We start from the raw sequence: 19,284 nt of genomic DNA, 5'->3' as shown, positions 1-19,284 counted from the left end.
AAAAAAAGAAAAAAGAAAGTATACAGGCTGCCGATGGCTTTGACACCAGTTTTTGGCTTCATGCAAGCCCTTGCAGACCCAAGGGAAAAGATACACATAAAGAGAAGCCCTCTTCTTCAGAGTTGCTACTGTCCTCTTGATTCTGCCATTTGTGTGTGCATCTGTCAATGTTTAGTTCTCATCTTCCTTGCTTTCCCCACAGTATGTGAACTTTCCCAAAGCCTCCTTTCTCTACCGCCACGTCTTCCACTGACAGGCTCCTCTTCCACCTCCCCCACACACTGCTCCATCCACCTAACCTGACAAATGTCAGTATTGCTCACTGCTCTCACGGGGGCACTTGTCTCTCTCTGTAATCTCTTTCTAGAAGAAAGACTCCTAGTGTGCAAAAATACCCCAGTAGTGAGGGTTTCCTGTATTTGTTTAGTGGCACTTGTTATGGAGGAGGCCACAGACATGTTCCACAGCCTCCTCTGCAAAACCCTAGAACACTTATTCTTATCAATATTTTTATATGGACATCATAATTATTTGTTCTATTTGATTAATGAACTCAAGCCATGCTATTTCCCTATTTTTAAGAACCAAATTAAGTGACTGCTTTTTCACCTCCTCCTTTTGGTTAGATGGAGAAACTGAAAGACTGTGACATCAGCTGTAAGGTCATGCACATTTCCCAACTTTCACCCAATGCTCCTCTTTTACTATACTGTTGCTTAACACATTTCTATTTAAGAATATCTAAAGCATTCGTATATATTAAAGATTCAAATATAATATATAGCATAAGACCATTAAAAAAAAAACCACCAAATTTTCATCCTGTGCTACACAGTGCCCTTTTCACTGAAACACCCTGAGAAAAGCCCTGAGAGGACACCATCTTTACTCTGAGGTGTAAGGTATACTGATGTTAATATGGCTTAGAAACACGGTTACAAGTGAAAAGCCTAGTATAGGATTAACATTAAATCCTTAAAAGGTGTATATACAAAAGTCAAAAATAAAAATAACCTCAATGCTTACATGCCTACAATGCCCGAGTTTTTTCTTTTCTTTAGTCTTGGAATAAGGTTTTTTTTTTTTTTTTTTGTTTGTTTGTTTTTGTTTCTCGAATGCCTTCAGGGCACTTTAGGCCAGCGGGAGAGTTGTGAGGTTCGAACTCCAGCAACCTGAGGCTGACAGCTTTGCGGAAGCAGCCACTTAAAGGACTGAGCTAGGGCCAGGCCCCCCTCTTTTCTTTAGTCTTGAACCTTACATGCAAAAGTGTTCAACAAGGCCCCACCAATACAGCAATGCTGATAAATGTTGGCTCAATCTATTCGCTACCAAACTCCAACTGAGATCAAGCTTTTAACAATTTTATTGCCTAAGCCTTTGCTCACATTTGTCTACTTTTTCCCATTCATTTAAACACTAGGTTCTGGATCTCATCATCTCAAAACTTCTGTAAGATTCCTAGCCTCAGTTTTTTTCTTTTTTTAGTTCACTGGCTATACTTCCATCAAAATACTCTTTAAATACATCTCTGAAAACATACCTTCTTTGCTTAAATACTTCAGGGCTTGCTCCCATTCAAAAATGTGTAAGTATAAGCTAGCACAAAGTGCACATGGTTCACATGCAATGTCAAAATGAGTATGAAGGTATTAACCATATTCTATGCTTTTTTATTTTTTAAAATCTTTTTACATGTTCATTTACTGAATACATTCCCACATGCCTCTTTCATCACAGTATTTGTGTGACATAAGAAGATGAAAACAAATAGAATTTTACCTGTGTTCTGCTGCTGGAACAGAATAGCCTGGAACAGGATCTTTTGTGCCATAATATTTTTTAATCAGAGCAATTCCCGCTACTGTATCTGTTCCTTTGAAGTTAACCAAATGAGCAGATGCCCCTATGCCAGCAGTCTGAAAATCAGCATAAACCAAAATTGAAAAAAATAAAATTCATATTGATGATAGTCTGCATAGCCTCCAAGGGAATTATTGACTTCAGCCAATAATGGTGCATCTTTAGAGCTGTCACGGGTAGCAAACTGCCTGCTGCTACACAAGCTAGTGGTACCCCACCCTCAGCTTCTCTCTTCTCCTACCTTGCCTTCCCTCTTATAGCATTACTTATCTGATATGTTTATAATGTCCATATTTCTGTCTATCCATCCTCCACCTACTATTTAAAGTACTAGGACATATGAAGTATATCCCACATATCTTGAACAGAAGCTGATACACAGTAGGTTCTCAGTATATATCTATTGACCGAACCTCTGAAATTTCAAAATTGGCCTATCAAAGACCAAGGTTAATCCCAATAACATCTTGAAAAACTTATAGCACAACTCTAACAATCCATATTTTATTAAACCAGGTTCACTGCAGTATCTTACCTCTTGGGAAGAGACTCCTCTGTAGCCAAAATCATGTAACTTGTATTCCAGGCCATCTAAGTTACCAGAAGTTTCCAACAAGTATTTGGCCAATATTTTCTTCTGCTCTCTAGAATTTGTGGCCACTGTGATTGGATACCAGGATTGAACAAGAATAGTCTGTAGTAACAAAGTCAACCACAAAAATTAATACATATAATATGGGGCTTTTTCTGGGGGAAAATCCTAGCTTTCCCTGGAGGGATGTCCTGCACTTCCACACACTGAAAATATCAATCAGACTTTTCAAATAAACACAGGATGTATAACTTGTACATTTTGGATACTGTACACAGCCTCAAAAACAGCAACAAAGATGACGACATGCCAAACGACTGTTAGTGGAGAACTTCAAATTAACACATTTCTATTTCAAACTCCAAAACGGCAAATATTTTGAATGAACTGGTAAAGAACCAATTTTTAAAATAATTTTACATCTGCCCAGACTGATAATTTTATGAGGTCAAATCACACTTGGATGTGGAGGCAATGTTAAATTGCCCAGAGTGTCTAGATTTCAAGTGGGTTTTTTTTTTGTGTGTGTGTTTTGGGGGGGAGGGTCTCACTACACAGATCAGACTTACAGTGATCCTGTTTTCTGTCTCCCTAGTGTGTCACCACGCCCAGGCTCCATTGCTGGCTCAGTGCGCCCAGCGCTGCATGCGGTGCAAGGGATCGAATGCTGGTCCCTGTGCTTACCTATGCAAGTGCTTAGTCCGCTGAGCAAGTGTTTAGAGTTCTTTCCTTAACATGCATCTAAACCAAACAGGTCACTGGTTTATGGGCCACATTTTGAACGGTACTGGTTTAACAAAGTTTCTCATTTCCTCCTCCAGGTAGTCCTGGATCTAGTATGACTACTGGTAAATCACATACTTGAGATATTTCATTCTTAGCAAGAAAGACTTCTATTCAGTGAGTTATGCTTCATACTTGTTTTTAACTTGGTTTATTGTAAGAAAGCCACAGGAAACATTTCTGCCTCTGTCACACAACTACAAGGTCACTGTCTCATTTTGTAATGCCAATGGCTACAAGTTCTCAAATGAGGTGGAAGAAATGCTACGTTTGTATTTTCTTCACCCCTGCTTTATCTACTGGATATTTTTCTTTTTTTCTTGGCTGCCAGGAGACTCCAATGAAAGTCTAAAGCTCATCACAGCAATCAGCTTAATGATTTTGGCATGGGAATTCAGTTCTCTAAGATCATTATTTTATAAACCTTATGTGAATAGAAGCAGTATCAAAGCTATTTTAGAAAGAACTGTGAAATGACAATGTATGAGCTATATCAAAAAGATACTTAATTTCTTAAATTTTACAAAATAAACTTCTACTAAATACCAGTTAAGTGATCAGTAAATAAAACAAGTCAAAACAAATACAGGCTGGGAAGACAGCTCAGGAGAATAAGTGCTTGCCTATCAAGTGCAAGAGTCTGAGTTCAATCCCTGGCTCCGCAAAAAACAAAACAAAACACAGATTACTTAACCTTAGGCTCACCAATCGTGTTACCTAAAAAGAAAAATACTGCAGTATGACTCCTGTGGCTGGTTAATACAGCTAGTCTACTTGTTCACCTTCAACTCAGGACTATCTCTGTGATTTGTTTTTGACCAAAATGATGTGGCTGAAATCATGCTGTCTGACTTCAAAGCCCCAGTTTCAAGGTTTTGAAGCTCCCACTGGTATTTTCCTAAAACTAAGGTGCTGGGAAGAAGCTTTGACCAATGAGTGGGTCCTGATAGTAGCTGCTCTTTGAGCTGACATGGGAGGGAGCTGCTTCAGGCTGCTTAGCCCTGGCTGACTGCTCAGCCAGACAGAGATGGAGAAGTCCAAGCAGACTAGTAGGCAACAGACTCATGGGAAACAACAGTCGTGTTAAGCTATGAAATTTTAGGGTTACATGAAGCCGATGGAAACTTAAAACTCATGTTTTATAACCAACTACCTCCACTCTGACCATTCTGCTCCTAAAATTCCTTTCTGACCCCTCTGCCAATGACCAGGATTCTCCTTCTCCTAATCTTCAGCTTCTGTGACTTATTCTTCATATTTCTACTTGGTACCTTTCTAGTACAAGGCTGCCTCATGCCTTAAAAGCCCTGAATGGCCATTTACTGTTCATAAGGAGGAGCTGAGGCTTTCTATATGCTTGCTGAGTTTACCGCCTCAATTTTGTCTTCTGTAACATTACACTGCAGCCCTCCCTGAATTATGTGTCATACTTAAAACACAGTGTTGTGGCTTAGCATTGTATCCTTCTTATTAAAAGTTAGTTTCTTTCTGTTTCATAATTGTTTAGACAGATTTACTTGTTTTTCTGGTCCCAACACAGCATAAATTCTATATGGTATTAGATGTAAGGTAAGAATGAATTACCACCTGATACTCAGGGCTCTTAGACAAATCTTATGCTAATTTTTGTACCTATCACTTTTTTCTATGCTACTTATGCTCAATAAACATGTGTTGAATTTAATTCAATCAATTCTCACGTTTTCATTCAGCTCATATATCAGTATTATGCAGGAATACCAGAAAGACATAAAACATAATGTGAAAAACTCTACTTGGAGTCATAAAGGTAGAAGATTGACCTTACCCCTCGAAAAATGCCAGGGTAGGAGAGAAATAACTATCAGACACAGTGATCCTTCACATCCCATTTCCTTCCATAGTCCAACAAAATCAGCTTAAATTATACTCTTAACAAAATCATTCCCCTTTTAAAAAGATCACTGTAGGTGTAAGCAAGGGAAAAAAGGCAAGTTAGTCCAGGTTAATCCAAGGTCTGATGAAGTAGGCCTTGCTGAAAACTTCCAAAACAGCAATTTGTCACGCAAGGTAAAAGTCTAGCTGAAAACTAAGGTACATTAAGCTGTGAATTTCTTTTAAGAACTGCCCATTATGACGCCAATGTCTAGAATAAGGGCTTCTCAGAGTGAGAAAGAGTATGGTGCAGAAGAAGGGCTGTGCCTGCACCACTCCCTTGTCTGCTTGCCTCTTAGGACTCAGTTTCCTCATCTGTGAAATGACATTCCATCAGTGGAACCGTTGTTAGTCACCCTTTTTTCTTTTGTTTTGCCAGAGCTTCTAGGCTCTCCTGTTTTGAAATCTCTTGGGAGGATGAGGTTTCTTCTGATACTGAAATAATAAAGCAACTCAGTAATCTTAGTGTGTTTCAAAGTTCATATGTACTACTATCAGGTGAATAACAATCAGCGAACAGTTATTAGTAACTTTCAATATAAACTGAGAATTGAAAGAAATACTATCTGGTGCTGTTATTTGAAGTGTTTTAAATTAAGAATAGCTTCAAGTTGATAAACAAATGTGTTAGATCTGGTAACATTTCAAATACAAGGTATAACCTACGATTGGGAATTAATAAAAATAGGGTGAATTTCTTCTGCCTTCACAAAAACATCCTACCGAAGAGGAACACTGATTAGAAAGATGAGCTGTGCATTCAGAGTAATTTTTTATTTTAAAGATAGGATCTATTAGAAACTATAGGAAAGAATAGTACAAAAATACGTACTTAGGATTGAAATGATTTTTTAAAACATATATGTATGGCAAACAACATAAACTTAGATTATAAGAAACTAAAAAGGGTGTATATATACTTTTTAAACAAAATTTGTCCATACTGGACTTATGTTTAATAATTAAGCTATCAGTTGAGATGTCTGACATGCTTTTTTACTTTATGGTCAGCAAAATATACCAAAAACAATAACAATTATTATTATTATTATTATTATTATTATTTTGTGTTGTAGGGAAGGGTATACAGGGTATTTAGGGTCTCACTACTAGATCAGACTCGAGTGATCTGTTTCTTTACAGCCTCTCAAGAGCTGGGATTAGAGGCACCACGCCCAGTCTCAACTGCTGTCTCAGCGCGCCCTGGGGGCGGGGCTGGCACAGTAGGCCTGGGGATTGAACGCCTGGTCCATATGCCTGCTTGCAGGCGCTTTAATCCACTGAGCTATTTGGCTGGCCCTAGTAATAGTTATTAAAAAACAAAAATTTATTAAGACCAGTGTTTACTTATAGTTAAGAAGCAAGGTGGAATGGCAACAGACTTTTATGAGTATTTGCTTTAAGGTACCTCATTTAGACATAAGGGATAGTCCTTCCTGATGAAATCTTGTTTGAGAAATAAAAGTACAGTACATATATTTTCAGATAACGCATTTTCTTCCTATTGAGGATCTCTGGGATTTTAAGGTAAAAGCCTACTCCAGAGGATGTGGTTAGGGACTCTAGGGCAGGGAAATGTAGATCTAGCATGTGTAAGGCCCTGGGTTCAATTTCTAGCATCAGCAAAACAACGACTACTCTATTCTCATGCTTTTGTAGTGTGATTCCTTCAAAATCAAATATTTGCTAGTACAAAACTAAGAATATACATTTTTATTACCTGAATTCAGTTAATTCAAAGTTTTAACATATAGTATAGATCACTTTAAAATATCATAGTAAACTATCCATTTTTCCTGAACCTATTATTGGCCTGTTATTAGCTGATGGTCTAACAAGTATGTAATAATGTTTAATTTTCCTATAATTTAGTAATATATACTTCAAACATATTCTTGGCCTTCTTAATTTTCCAACTTTTTTAGGTTTTTTTGGAAGTCAAACTTAAATGTATTATTCTACAACATAAATTATTTTAATCAATAAACTAAACAGTGAGTTGTAACAAGTTAATAAATACTCCTTGGCCACAGAGTTGGTGTCTTTATAGTCACCTCCTAGGGTTCTCCTCTTACAGACAGAATCCACACCACACAGCTGAGAAGCTGAGTAGACTGATACCACAATGTGATGACTGACTGTACAACAAGCCCATGGCTACTTAAGGTATACAACGAAAAGGAAAATCAAAACTGCCTTACAATGTAAGCCAGCAACTCAGAATATGTCCTCCTTTTATATATAGTTAGGAACTGAACAATAATGAAGAGTCAATCTTGTTTGTATTTAGATGAGAAGCTGAAAAATATCAGATAGTATATCAGGATCTAAACTGATCAGAAAGAATGAAGTAGTTATTAAAAGTCAGGACATGGGCCAGCCAAATAGCTCAGTGGATTAAAGCACCTGCAAGCAGGCTCAGGGCCCAGGGATTTGATTCCTGGGCCTGCTGTGTTGGCCCTGGCCTTGCTGAGACAGCAACTGAGACTGGGCGTGGGGTTACGTGCCTGTAACCCCAGCTCTTGGGAGGGTGTAAACAGGTGGATCACTATGAGTCCGATCTAATAATGAGACCCTGAACACCCTGTAGACCCTTCCCTAAAAATACAAAAAAAGAAAAAAAAAAAAAAGTCAGGACAATATTCTTCTAGTCTAAATGGAACAGAATATTCGTAAGATGTCTTAAGTTACTAAAAATATGCTTTTGCTATTTTCTGATTTTGCTCTAATATAATTTAGAATTAAATAAAAAGGGAGCTAACTGAACTTTAAAAGTAATAATTTGATTTATAAAATCACTAAACATTAGATTTCACTGGAAAGAACCTTAATGATTCAACTATCCAATGTTCATTTTATAGAGAAGGAAACGGAAGATTGGAAAAGATAAGTAAATTGCAGGAGATTATAGTTTTATTAGTAGCAAATTCTCAACTAGAACCCTAGTTAATTTTTTTAAACATCAATAATTTTTTTTAACATCAATTATTAAGAAAAACAACAGCAACAGTTATTCACCTCAATCCAATTTGTAAGCCAGTAGCACTCTGGATCTGTGTTTTCCACTGTGAAGAGAACATTTCCTCTGGGAATGACAGAGCCCTCAGGAACGGCCTTCACTTCTATAGGGAGATGCCCATCGTATTTCTGGTAGGAAACAACAATGAATTCATTCATTTAGCACAGGATACTCACCTGCAGTTTAAGATTCTTTACATCTAATAGAAGCTGAACTTACTGTTACAGAAATTTCAGTTAAGCTGCTGTTATACTGTTAGCAATAATCTAGTCAAACTATCCCTAGCTTACTAAAATTAATTACAATTATTAACAATTTAGGCACTGATGCTAATTTTTAATCTTTTAATTAATTAATTTGGTACAGGGTCTCGATACGCAGCTTGGACTTGTGATCCTCCTGTTTCAGCCTCCCCAATGCTGTGATTATAGGCGTGTGCCACTACACCTGGTTTTGGTGGCCAGCTCGGCACCCTGGGATGGCACAGCATATGGTACTGGGGATCTAACTCGGGTATTTACTGAACCTCTTGCTATAGGGCATTTAACTGAACCTTCCTTGCCTTTCCTTCAGCTAAAAGCTGTGGCTAACTACATGGCATGGTAGATTCACCTGACTTTTTCAAAGACCCATGGGAAAAATAAAAATTCTTTTTTTTTTGAGACAAAGTCTCACTATATAGTTCAGAATGGCCTTGATTTCACAGTAAACTGTATGCCTCAGCCTCTTGAGTGCTGGGATTAAGGCATGTGCCACCACACCTGGCTCTAAAACTCATTATTTTAATACATGCAAGATTTGCATTTGTAAGATATGAATATAACACCTAATACTGAGATGTCATCAGATTCCAAGTGTATTACAGAAGCCAGCAAAGGACATTCACTGTGAAAATGCAGTCTTCATGTCTTTAAAAGCTCAGAAGTTTAAGCAATAGATCTGAACATACTAGATACAATATTATATAATAAAATAAAAAAATAAAATTTATGTTTTTCTACAAAACCATTTTACCTACTCAGCATGTGAAACTTTCCACAATTATTTTATAGTTATAGATTCATAGTACCTCGTTTCAGTCAAGGAAATAGAACTACATTTTGAAAATGTCAAATATCACGTCCTTTTAAAATTATTGGTGGTCTTTCACTAACAATTATATGTTCTTAGGTGGGATTTTCAAGAATGGATTAAACTACTTTCCTGAAAAATGTTATTTAAGTTATAATTCATTTACCTAATAAGTTACTTAGATCCTCTACAGATTTCTATATGGTCATGATTTGCACTTGGGGTGGGGGGAAACAAACTCTAGCTTTTCACAAGAATATCTAAAAAAGACATTGCACCCAGATCCCAAATAAAGTCCAATCTTTTCCTCAACTGCCTTTGCAAGAAACTGAATTAAAACATATCAAAACAAGAAACTACTTTTTACCTCAAGAATGTAGTTCCATCCTTTTTCATTAAAGACATCGTCCTGGAAATGTTCTTTGTATACCTCTTTGGCTTCCTGGATTTTCTCTTTGGTCACAACCTTACCTACAAGGATATACATGTCCAGTTTATGACTGTCTCTAATTGTTGAACTGTCATAGTTCTTTAGCTATTTTAGTCATTCTATGTATTAAATGAGAAGTTAGATGACTCAGCTAATAGCAGAGTCAGAAAAGGGATTTCTACTTCCAATCACTTTAAGCATGTTAACTTATTTTAAAAGCAGATAACATAAAACAAAAAGTATTACTTACATTTAGAAAAAACCACAATAAATTATAAATTCAGATGTTCTTTCAGAGGATTCAAAACCTTCATACATTTTCTAGGTGTAATTTTTTGTTATTCATGAAGGATGTGCTATCTTTAGGGTTGGTAAGCCTATAATTTTCAATTACTAAATTTTTGCCCCCATGCAATTTCTTTTTTTAAAACATTTATTTATTTAGTGTGTGTGTGTGTGTGTGTGTGTGTGTGTGTGGCCAGCTCAGCCCACCAGGGGGCGGGGCTGGCTGGCATGTGGTGCTGGGGGATTGAACCGCGGTCCCTGTGCTTTGCCGAGCTTGTTCCAAGTAGGTGCTTTAGACCACTGAGCCATCTTGCCAGCCCCCCCCCCATGCAATTTCATCTAATTTTTCTTATAAAATAAAGATAATAGGAAAGTACCTGCTGACAGGATGGCTACAAGAAATAAACAAGTTTAAGCACAGAACCATCTACAATAATGCTGTCCTAATGTGGGTGATGTGCACATTTTAGTTGTGTTAACTGTATGCATTTAATCAAGTTTTTAAGCTGTGGAACTGAATTAAAATACACCATCAAGGGCCGAGTGTGTAACTGAGTAGTAGAGCAATTGCCTACCATGTGTGAGGATCTGGATTGATTCTAAGTAAAAATAAATAAAACACACCATCAGTCTTTGCAAACTATACAAGTAACTAGTAAACTTCTTTAAAATAACTTGGGCAATCCTGGCACAAAATAGATCTTATCTAGGCAAGATTTTCAACTGTATAGTATAACTACTTGATTTTAAAACAGATGATGGAAAAGTCACCATTTGCATGAAAGTAAATTTGGTTCATATTCATATTAATTAAGAAATTAATTTTACTTCAAAACTTCCAAGGTCTTTGGGATAGACTGGGGATATAGCTCAGTGGTAGAGTGTTTGCGTAGACACACAAGGCCCTGAGTTCAATCCCCAGTACCACCAACTCCCCCTCAAGAACACCCCCCCCAAAAACAAAACACTTTGGGAATGGTTCTTTCCTAATAACATCACAATGAAACGGACTAAAAATGGCCTTTCCAATAAACAAAATAAAACAAAACACAGAAATAACTGGGTTTTCTGATAAAATGTATCAGTATAAAACTATGTGAGTTATAATTTCTATCATAATTTAAAATGAATTTCTAGGTAAGTAACAAATCCTTAGCTTTAAGTTAATTATTAAATATATTAGCTAATCATGCTAACCTCTAAATATTACTGACTTTTTAAATTCTACTCCATAACTTAACAGTTTCAAAAAAGCTTTCTCATACTTAGAATAACCAAGTATACAAAGTAAATTCTAAAGTTAAACATGTTCAAATTAATATTAAAAAATTTTCAAAAGAACCTTTACGCAAGTAAAGCAGTGGTGAACTTATGGCAAGCGTGCTGCAGCAGGCTGTTTATATCACTGAAAGCTCTTACAAGGTTTGCTATCATGAGTTAAAGTAATGAAACACAGAAGTTAAATTACTCAAAAAGTTATTTCAAAGAACTGAGTATGACAATATAGGGAAAAATATGAAGTTACATAAAAGAATTTTAAATGTACTAGGAAAAGTAATACCTTTTAAATATTTATTAAGAATGTACTGCAACCCATAAAATACTGTTTCCTCGTATTTCACCTTCCTTACTTTGGAGTTTTCTATCTTCTTTTCACGGCACTCAAAGTATGAATAAACTTTGCTTGTGTTGGGTGGATACTGTTTATAGTGAGTAACCTAGGTAAAGAAAAGTACTTTAGTTGGAAAACACAAGAGCAGACCACATAACACAACCAAAAAGACTGACGTTATTTCAAAACCAGAGAAACTGTACTTTGTGCTTGCTATTGATGATGTCTTTTCTTGGACACCCCAGAATAAAAAGTACATGTTTTATTGAGATTTTACGAGTTCAGTACTTTAAAATAAAAACCATGAGACTAAGCTGGTCGTGGGGAATAGCCTTTGACTCAGTAGGGACAAGTGGCTGCCCAGGGCCTGTAACCCACAAAAAAGAATAAAATGAAAGCCAGCAGGTTCAGACAGGTTATGTGTTTACATCCTTTACACTAAACACTTCTGACCAGGGGTACTTTGGAAATTTGAGAATATTTACACTTGCTTATGAGATATCTTATAGCTATGACCCACGTATAAACACAAAATTCATTGATTCTTTTTTTCCCCCCCTCAATACTAGGGATCGAACTCAGGATCTGGCACTTATTCTACTGAGCTATCTCCTCGGCCCCTCATTGATTCTTTATAAATGAAACACTTTACACACACAGCCTGAAAGTAACCATATAGTGTCATTAGTGGACCTCTCTTTTAGCTACAAACTATCACATGAGAGCAGGTGTGGAATTTTCCCCTTTATGATGTAATGCCCATGGCTGCAAAGTTGAAACTTTTGGAGCATCTTGGATTTTTGGGTTAGAAGGCAATGTTAATGTGGTATGTTCTGTACTAATCAATGATTTCTCATGACTACTTCATTCATATATGAGGTACCAAAGATAATCCTTTTTAGTTCACACTAACACCACAGAAACTCAGATGTAAGCAACAGTAGTGGCAAAAAAGTGAAAAATACATAGAAATCCTATGTTGTAATTATACTTGTGCTCAAATTACTTCCTAGTTGGAAAATAAATTTCTATACAATGTTGCATCAAACCTTTATGAATTTAAAAGCATGAAGAGGTTGAAAAATTTTCTGCTTCTTTAGAAAGTGTTCACTATAAAATGAATTTTCCTTCAGTATTTAGTATTTTAAAGATCATTTTACTGGGGCCGGGGAGACAGCTAAGTAGAGTAAGTGCTTGCCTGGCAAGCACAAGGTCCTGAGTTCAATGCCTGGTACTGGAAAAAAAAATTATATATATATATATATATATATATATATATATAATCATAATTTTACTAATTAAAATAACTAAAAAACTAATGCCCATCTGAGGAATGGGAATAAAGAGCTGTGAGGTTTAAAGTATAGGTGTCTCATGACAACGGTAGAACAAACTTCTGCTGACCAAGCTTCATGTAAAGCCACTACCAACATAAGATTTTTTTTTCCTCCGTGGTGGCAAAATCTCAATAAAATTTGGCTCTACCTTAAAGAATCTTCATGGTTTAACACAAGAACTCTAGTGTAACAGTTATCTACATAATAAAAGGTACAGGAAGGCCTCAGCAAACTGGACATGTGATCCTTCTGCCCCAGCCCGCAAGTGCTGGGATTACAAAGGGGCATGCCAACACAACCAACTTATGTCAGGTCTTTTTAAAATTAGTATTATTTGTTTGTATTTATGACAGGGTCTACAGGTCTCATTGTGTACAGTGGACTCGTAGTGATCTTCCTGTTTACAGCCTCCCAAGTGCTGGGATTATAGGCCCATGCCCCCATGGCTAGTCTCAATTGCCATTTCAGTGCATTCCAGGGGCAGGGCCGGCACAGCAGGCCTGGGGATCAAACTGCAGGCCCCTGTGTCTGTCTAAGCAGGCGTATTAATCCGATGAGCTATTTGGCCGGCCCAGGTCTTTTTAAATTAAATACCATGGACTAATATCACTGTAGGTTTAAGAAGATTTAAGTAGCTAATTATTCCAATCATTTAGTACCATCAGGGGCAAAAATATACTAAAAATTTCCAATCCCACAAATATAGTTCCAGTTTTTGACAATCACTACAAATGTTTATAATTTTACTTAAGACTATGTTTTTATAATACTTTAAAATTCTCCTTTGGCTATGTAGTCAGAATCCCTCTTTGGAAAAAAATATTTAAAATATAAGAATGTCTAAGTTGCTTAATTAGAAATGGTGTTCTAAAATTTTAGAGAAACTTAAGAGAACTGTTTTAGAGAAACAAGAAATTAAATTGCCTGCAATTTACCAACCACTATGATCCAGCTAGTTTATAAAGAATAGGCAGTACCTTTAGGTCTGTTTATATGGACATACATGCAAAGGGGAAATTATTTTTATTATTAAGTTTTTGAGGGTTTTTTTGGTCTTTTTGAGATTGAGTTTCACTACGCAGTTCAGGCTGACCTTGAACTATGTACCCCAGGGTGGCCTGGAACTCCCAGAGAACCTCCTGCCTCAGTCTCTCAAGTGCTGGGATTACAAGTGTGTGCCACCATGTCCAACTTATTATTAAATGTATGAAACTGAAATTCGTACTATTCTAGCACAATCAACAGATCACTCTACTTTTGCTAGTTTACTACCCTCTTCATTTTATTTTCTATTAAGTTGGTCACTCAGTCTTCACCTATTAAACTAGCTACATGAAATCTTCATAGGAAAATGAGAACACAAATTCAAATTAATTAGTTTTCTTATAAATAACTTACAAATACATACTTATATCTACTATGTCTCAGGTATCAGTGTGTTTCAGATGCTAAGGAAAGTAAAACAGGCTAACATGATTCCAGTTCTCATAGTAATTGAGGGCACTGAGAAGGGGATAACACATAAAATAATTTTAGACTAAGATGGATACTCTGAAAAACGAAGACTATGATGAGGTAAGGGGGTAGGGAAGCTAAATGGGGACTAGAAAGATGACTTCTCTGAGACGACATGTGAACAACATCTAAAACAAGACAGGAAATGCTTTAGTATTAAGGACACAAAAGAAAGTCAGTGTAGTTGGTGCTTAGAATATAGCAAGATAGGGGCTGGGGAGATGGCTCGGTGGAGTAAGCGCTTCCTTGGCAAGCGCCAGGGTCCGAGTTCAATCCCTGGTTCTGGGAAAAAAAAAATCTATCTACCTACCTACCTACCTACCTGCCTGCCTGCCTGCCTGCCTGCCTACCTACCTATCTATCTATCTATCTATCTCAAGATTTGCAGAACTTTGGTTCTATTGGTATAGGGATTGCGCCCAGGACCTCAATTATGCTAGGCTAGTGTTTACTAATGAGTTACATCTTCAGCCCTTACAAAAACTTCTATTTTGAGACAGGGTACTGGTCTGTTTACCAGCCTGGCTGCAGATTTGCAATCCTCCAGCCTCAGTCTTGCGAGCAGCTGGAATTACAAGTGTATGCTACCATGCCGATCTAGGAGCTTTAATTTTATATCAAGTGTAATGGAATGCCATTATGCTTTAAGTTGAGGTGAATACATAACTTTCTTTTCCTGATGCTGGGAATTGAACACAGGGCTTTGCATGCTAAGTACACGCTTTAATACTAAACTACACATATAACTCTGATTCATATTTCAAAAGGACCAGTCTGGCAGAGAGTAGAGAATGGGTAAGATCCTTGTCTTTTTCTTTTTTCACCCCTTTCATGCTAGACATAGAATCAAGAGTCTCATACAGGCTAGGTAGCCCCTCTACCACTCAGCTAGACTCCCAGCCAAGAATGGATTATGGGATAAATGAAGCATGAGCAAGAAGAAGCCACTTAACACTAGGTTAGGTGACAGAACTGACAAAGTATTTCTAGAAGAAAAGGAGAACTAGGCAGACTGATGGACTAGATATGGGAAATAATGATGGGCAAGAATTCAGGGTACTTCCTGGATTTGAGCAACTATGTTAATAACAGTGCTATTTATTAAGATACGAAAGACTGTGGAATGAACGGGTGGGGAAATCAAAAGTACCACCTTAAGGGTTAAACAATACAGTACTAATAGGATGATTCATAGGACTCAGAACAGTAAATACAAAAAGGAAGCTCTTAAATTGTTTTTAATGCTGCCTAACTTTTATCATTAGAGAAAATGGCTCTATAATAAATATAAGATTCTTTACTAGATGTAGACAAAAAGACAACATACCTGATAATATCCCCAGCCAACTATCACAAAAAATGATTTCCTAAACTGGGATGGCCCCTGCAGCAAACAGAACACTGCTTATATGTTATATGTGTCGTAAGAAACACACGCACATAGGAAAATGTAGTTTTTAACAGAGCTTAATCTGTTATATGATTGATTTACCTAATGGAGACCTAAAATTATATATACTACATAATAACTGGTCTTAGTTCAATGCCTAAAAAACAATATTTCTAGCCTTTAGTTTATAATAGGAGGCAGCTTTTTCCACTATGGAGTATTGGCTAAGCAATTTTACCAAAAAACTATTCTCAAAGTTTAGTATCCTTGTCCCAAATATGAAAGTTGGGGAGTATGAAACATATTTAAGTTGAATATAATCTTTATGGGAGAGTAAGATCCAGTTTTCTCTAGGTGTCCTAAAAGGCTGATCTGATCTTTTCACAACAGGATCACATGACCAAAGGCAGCTACTACTAACCTACCTTTTCAGTTAGTCTTTATTTTTAACTGCTAAAAAATAAGAGCCAACATTTTAAAATGTGTATGTAAGAGCAGATGCGTAATAGAGCCAAGGCCACAGAGCAAGTTACACTATCAGTGTAAGAGCAGGGCATCCAGAGGATTCATGCTAGCCTTACAGTAGCTAAGGCTCTGTGCCTCTTTAAAGTCTTGGACATCTGTCTGCTGTGTGAGAAAAGAACTCATTGCTATTTTGTTTTAAAGCACTATTTACTTCAGAAATATGGCTTGAAGATTTTCTGACTGTATTTCTTGGGGAAAATTCCAAAACCACTTACATATAAACATTATATCACCTCTTCTCTTAAACCTCCTGATTCAAACTTTCTAATAAGCTTACCTCTTTTGGCATACTTTCAAACTAAAGTTTAGAGGATATAGCTTCTGGTAATTTTTTTTGCAAGATCTTACACAATTATTACTGACCTCAATTAATCTACCTTTGTAGTAGAAAGTACCCTCCCCTCCCGCAGCAGGGCCCTCATCTTCATGAAGCTCAGCCTGCCACAGAAGCCACTGTGCCTGTACCTTTGTGTCTACTCAACATACTGAGGAAGAGGCATACACAGCTGTGAGAAAACGAACAGCTCAGGGAAAGACACTGGGAAGCTAAAGTTGCAGGCAGGACTAACTTGCCCATAGGATGATTCTCATCTCTCTTCAAATCTTATCTTTAAAAAAACTCAGCCTTTTAAAGATTTGTCACTAGGCCATTAGAGGAAGCAAAATCTCTAGAACACTCACTTCTTGACCATAAATAAGTTAATACAGTTCTCTAAAGCTTCTCTAAAATCAACATTTCTCCATCCTGGACTGTAAAACACTGTCATGCTTTATAATATCCAAAAAATCTCGACTATTGATTAAATGAATGGTTAAAACTCTGCTGAATTCTACAATAACCAGCTTATAAGTGGCCCTTTAGAGACAAGTTACACTCGACAGCATATTTCGTAACTAATGTATAATGTGATTTAAATTGTATATTGCTTTGGAATATGTAACCACAGTACACATACTCTGGAGTAGAATGTCTTTTCCAGCTACAGCACAACTGACCATATCTTCTGTCAACCTATGACAGATAAGATGTTCACAAGTCAAAACTATTCTCGTCAGAGCTCAGTGGCACAGTGCCTGCCTGGCTAACTCAAGGTCCTGAGTTTGATTCCCAGTAGCAAAAACCAAAACCAAAAACTATTTTCTGTTATAGTGTGTTATAAACTACTAAGGGGGAGAAAAACCAGAAAATAATCTTAATAATTTATAGTTACATTGAAACTGATCAGTGGCTATCCTAGAGATAAATGAAAAAAATGATCTTGTCTCCTTTATAAAAAAAGTTCCAAATGCCCTGTTTTGTACTGTAATAGCCATGATTGTCCAAAGGCATTTTTCTCTAGCTGGGTTAGCACAATATAAATACAACCTAAGAGATAATTTTGCCTTAACCTATTCTGAAAACCTCAATAATTAACACAAGATAAAGGATTTATGATTAGGTCTTTTTTTATTTGTAAAAAGAACCCACCATGAAAAGAGAAGAACCTACTTGCATGGTTTCTTATTACATATAATGATGTGTAAGATTCCAGAAGTAATTATTTATTTCAGGTGCTCCTCTCCAGGCCAAAACTATCCTGGATTCTCTTGAGGATATAAGAAAAACAATTCCCACGGGTTGCCGTCACCTTATATACTTGTAGGAAATTTTTATGGTTCATAGGCCATCAATTATTTTCCCTTCAGATCAAGAAGTAACGCACATCTAGCTACCAATTCCCTACTTTAACTAGGCAAGAGCTTATAAGAATTAATAATGGACATGTAACATTCTTATGCAATTTTCCAAAACAGTTTCATTACTTGTAAGCTTATGATTATCATTTTTGGCTCTTCTCCACTTAGATAAAAAGGCAAATGCAGAAAATGGGCTAACAGGACCACTAACAACACAAGGAAAATTAAAGAGTAAATGGAACTCTGGTATTTAGTCTATGTTAATGCACTGCTGTAACCCTGTCATAGAAAATAGAAAACAATTTACCTTCATGGAATTTTGAGATTTTTTGGGGAACAAAATAAAAACTATTACTAGCACAAAAATCTTGAAAAAGATTCATATATGATAGGGGATAAAATATACCAGGCTGACTTTAAAACAGACAGGAAAAAAAATTACATAGCTGGCCGTGGTGCACCTAAAATCACAGCTACTTGAGAGGCTGAGGTAGGACTGCAGGTTTCAGGTCAACCTGAACAAAAACACTGTTTCAAATATAGAAAAAGCATTAGGTCTTTGACTAATACATGTGAGGTCCCTGGTTCAACACTAAGCACCAGTAATATATAAATGGTACAAATCATAGTAGTTCAGATAAATATAACTTGTTTGATTAGAAAACTAAAGCAATTCACTATTTAAAAGTATCCTAAAAACTGTTGAAGCATTTTGCATTCTTTATATATGATAGCTGAAACTATACTTTTTTTTTTTTTTTAAGTTAAGGCTTACTCTTTGTTTATATTTTCCATTTACAATTATTCTGTTGGCTAATAGTTTTTTGGGGGGTGAGTTGACACAAGGTCTTGCTCTGTAGGTCACGGTGGCCTTGAACTCACTATGTAGCCCAGGTAGGTCTTAATCTCTGGGACACGCTTCTGCCTAAGCCTCCTGAGTGCCGCTATTACAAAGATGGGACACCACACCCAATGTGCTATTAGGTTAAAAAAATACTGAGAATGGTGCACACATGCCTATAATCCCAGCAGCTGGTGGCTGTCATTGTTTGAGATGCCCCTGGACTTCTTGAGTTCAAGGCCAGCATGAAGTGCATAGTTCATTGTTTTTTTTTGATCCTGTGTCAAAAAAACAAACTCTGCAAAGGAAGCATTTAGTTTTAAGAAATTCTAAAAACTATGAATAAAAGTATTATAAAAATTATTATTAAAGACAATGAAAATACTGTATTAACTGAAAGAAGAGAACACATGCACAGGTTTTAGAGTCAAGT

The 19,284-nt window shown here is 36.6% G+C and overlaps 1 protein-coding gene across 2 annotated transcripts in view; it reads right to left on the bottom strand.

The window, feature by feature from the left end:
* The window catches only part of Nampt (nicotinamide phosphoribosyltransferase), a 32,016-nt gene that overhangs the window by 10,781 nt on the left and 1,951 nt on the right, over window positions 1-19,284 (bottom strand). For both annotated transcript variants that reach the window (XM_004634990.1, XM_023719512.1), the window contains exons 2-6: window positions 11,516-11,672; window positions 9,607-9,710; window positions 8,168-8,296; window positions 2,396-2,554; window positions 1,780-1,916 (exon numbers count right to left, since the gene is read on the bottom strand). In XM_004634990.1, the coding sequence (XP_004635047.1) occupies window positions 1,780-1,916; window positions 2,396-2,554; window positions 8,168-8,296; window positions 9,607-9,710; window positions 11,516-11,672 (686 nt within the window). The remainder of the gene's footprint in view (window positions 1-1,779; window positions 1,917-2,395; window positions 2,555-8,167; window positions 8,297-9,606; window positions 9,711-11,515; window positions 11,673-19,284) is intronic.

Source organism: Octodon degus, unplaced genomic scaffold (assembly GCF_000260255.1).
Source record: "Octodon degus isolate 3935 unplaced genomic scaffold, OctDeg1.0 scaffold00068, whole genome shotgun sequence".
Lineage (NCBI taxonomy): Eukaryota > Metazoa > Chordata > Mammalia > Rodentia > Octodontidae > Octodon > Octodon degus.
This window is presented reverse-complemented; position numbering and strand designations above follow the sequence as displayed.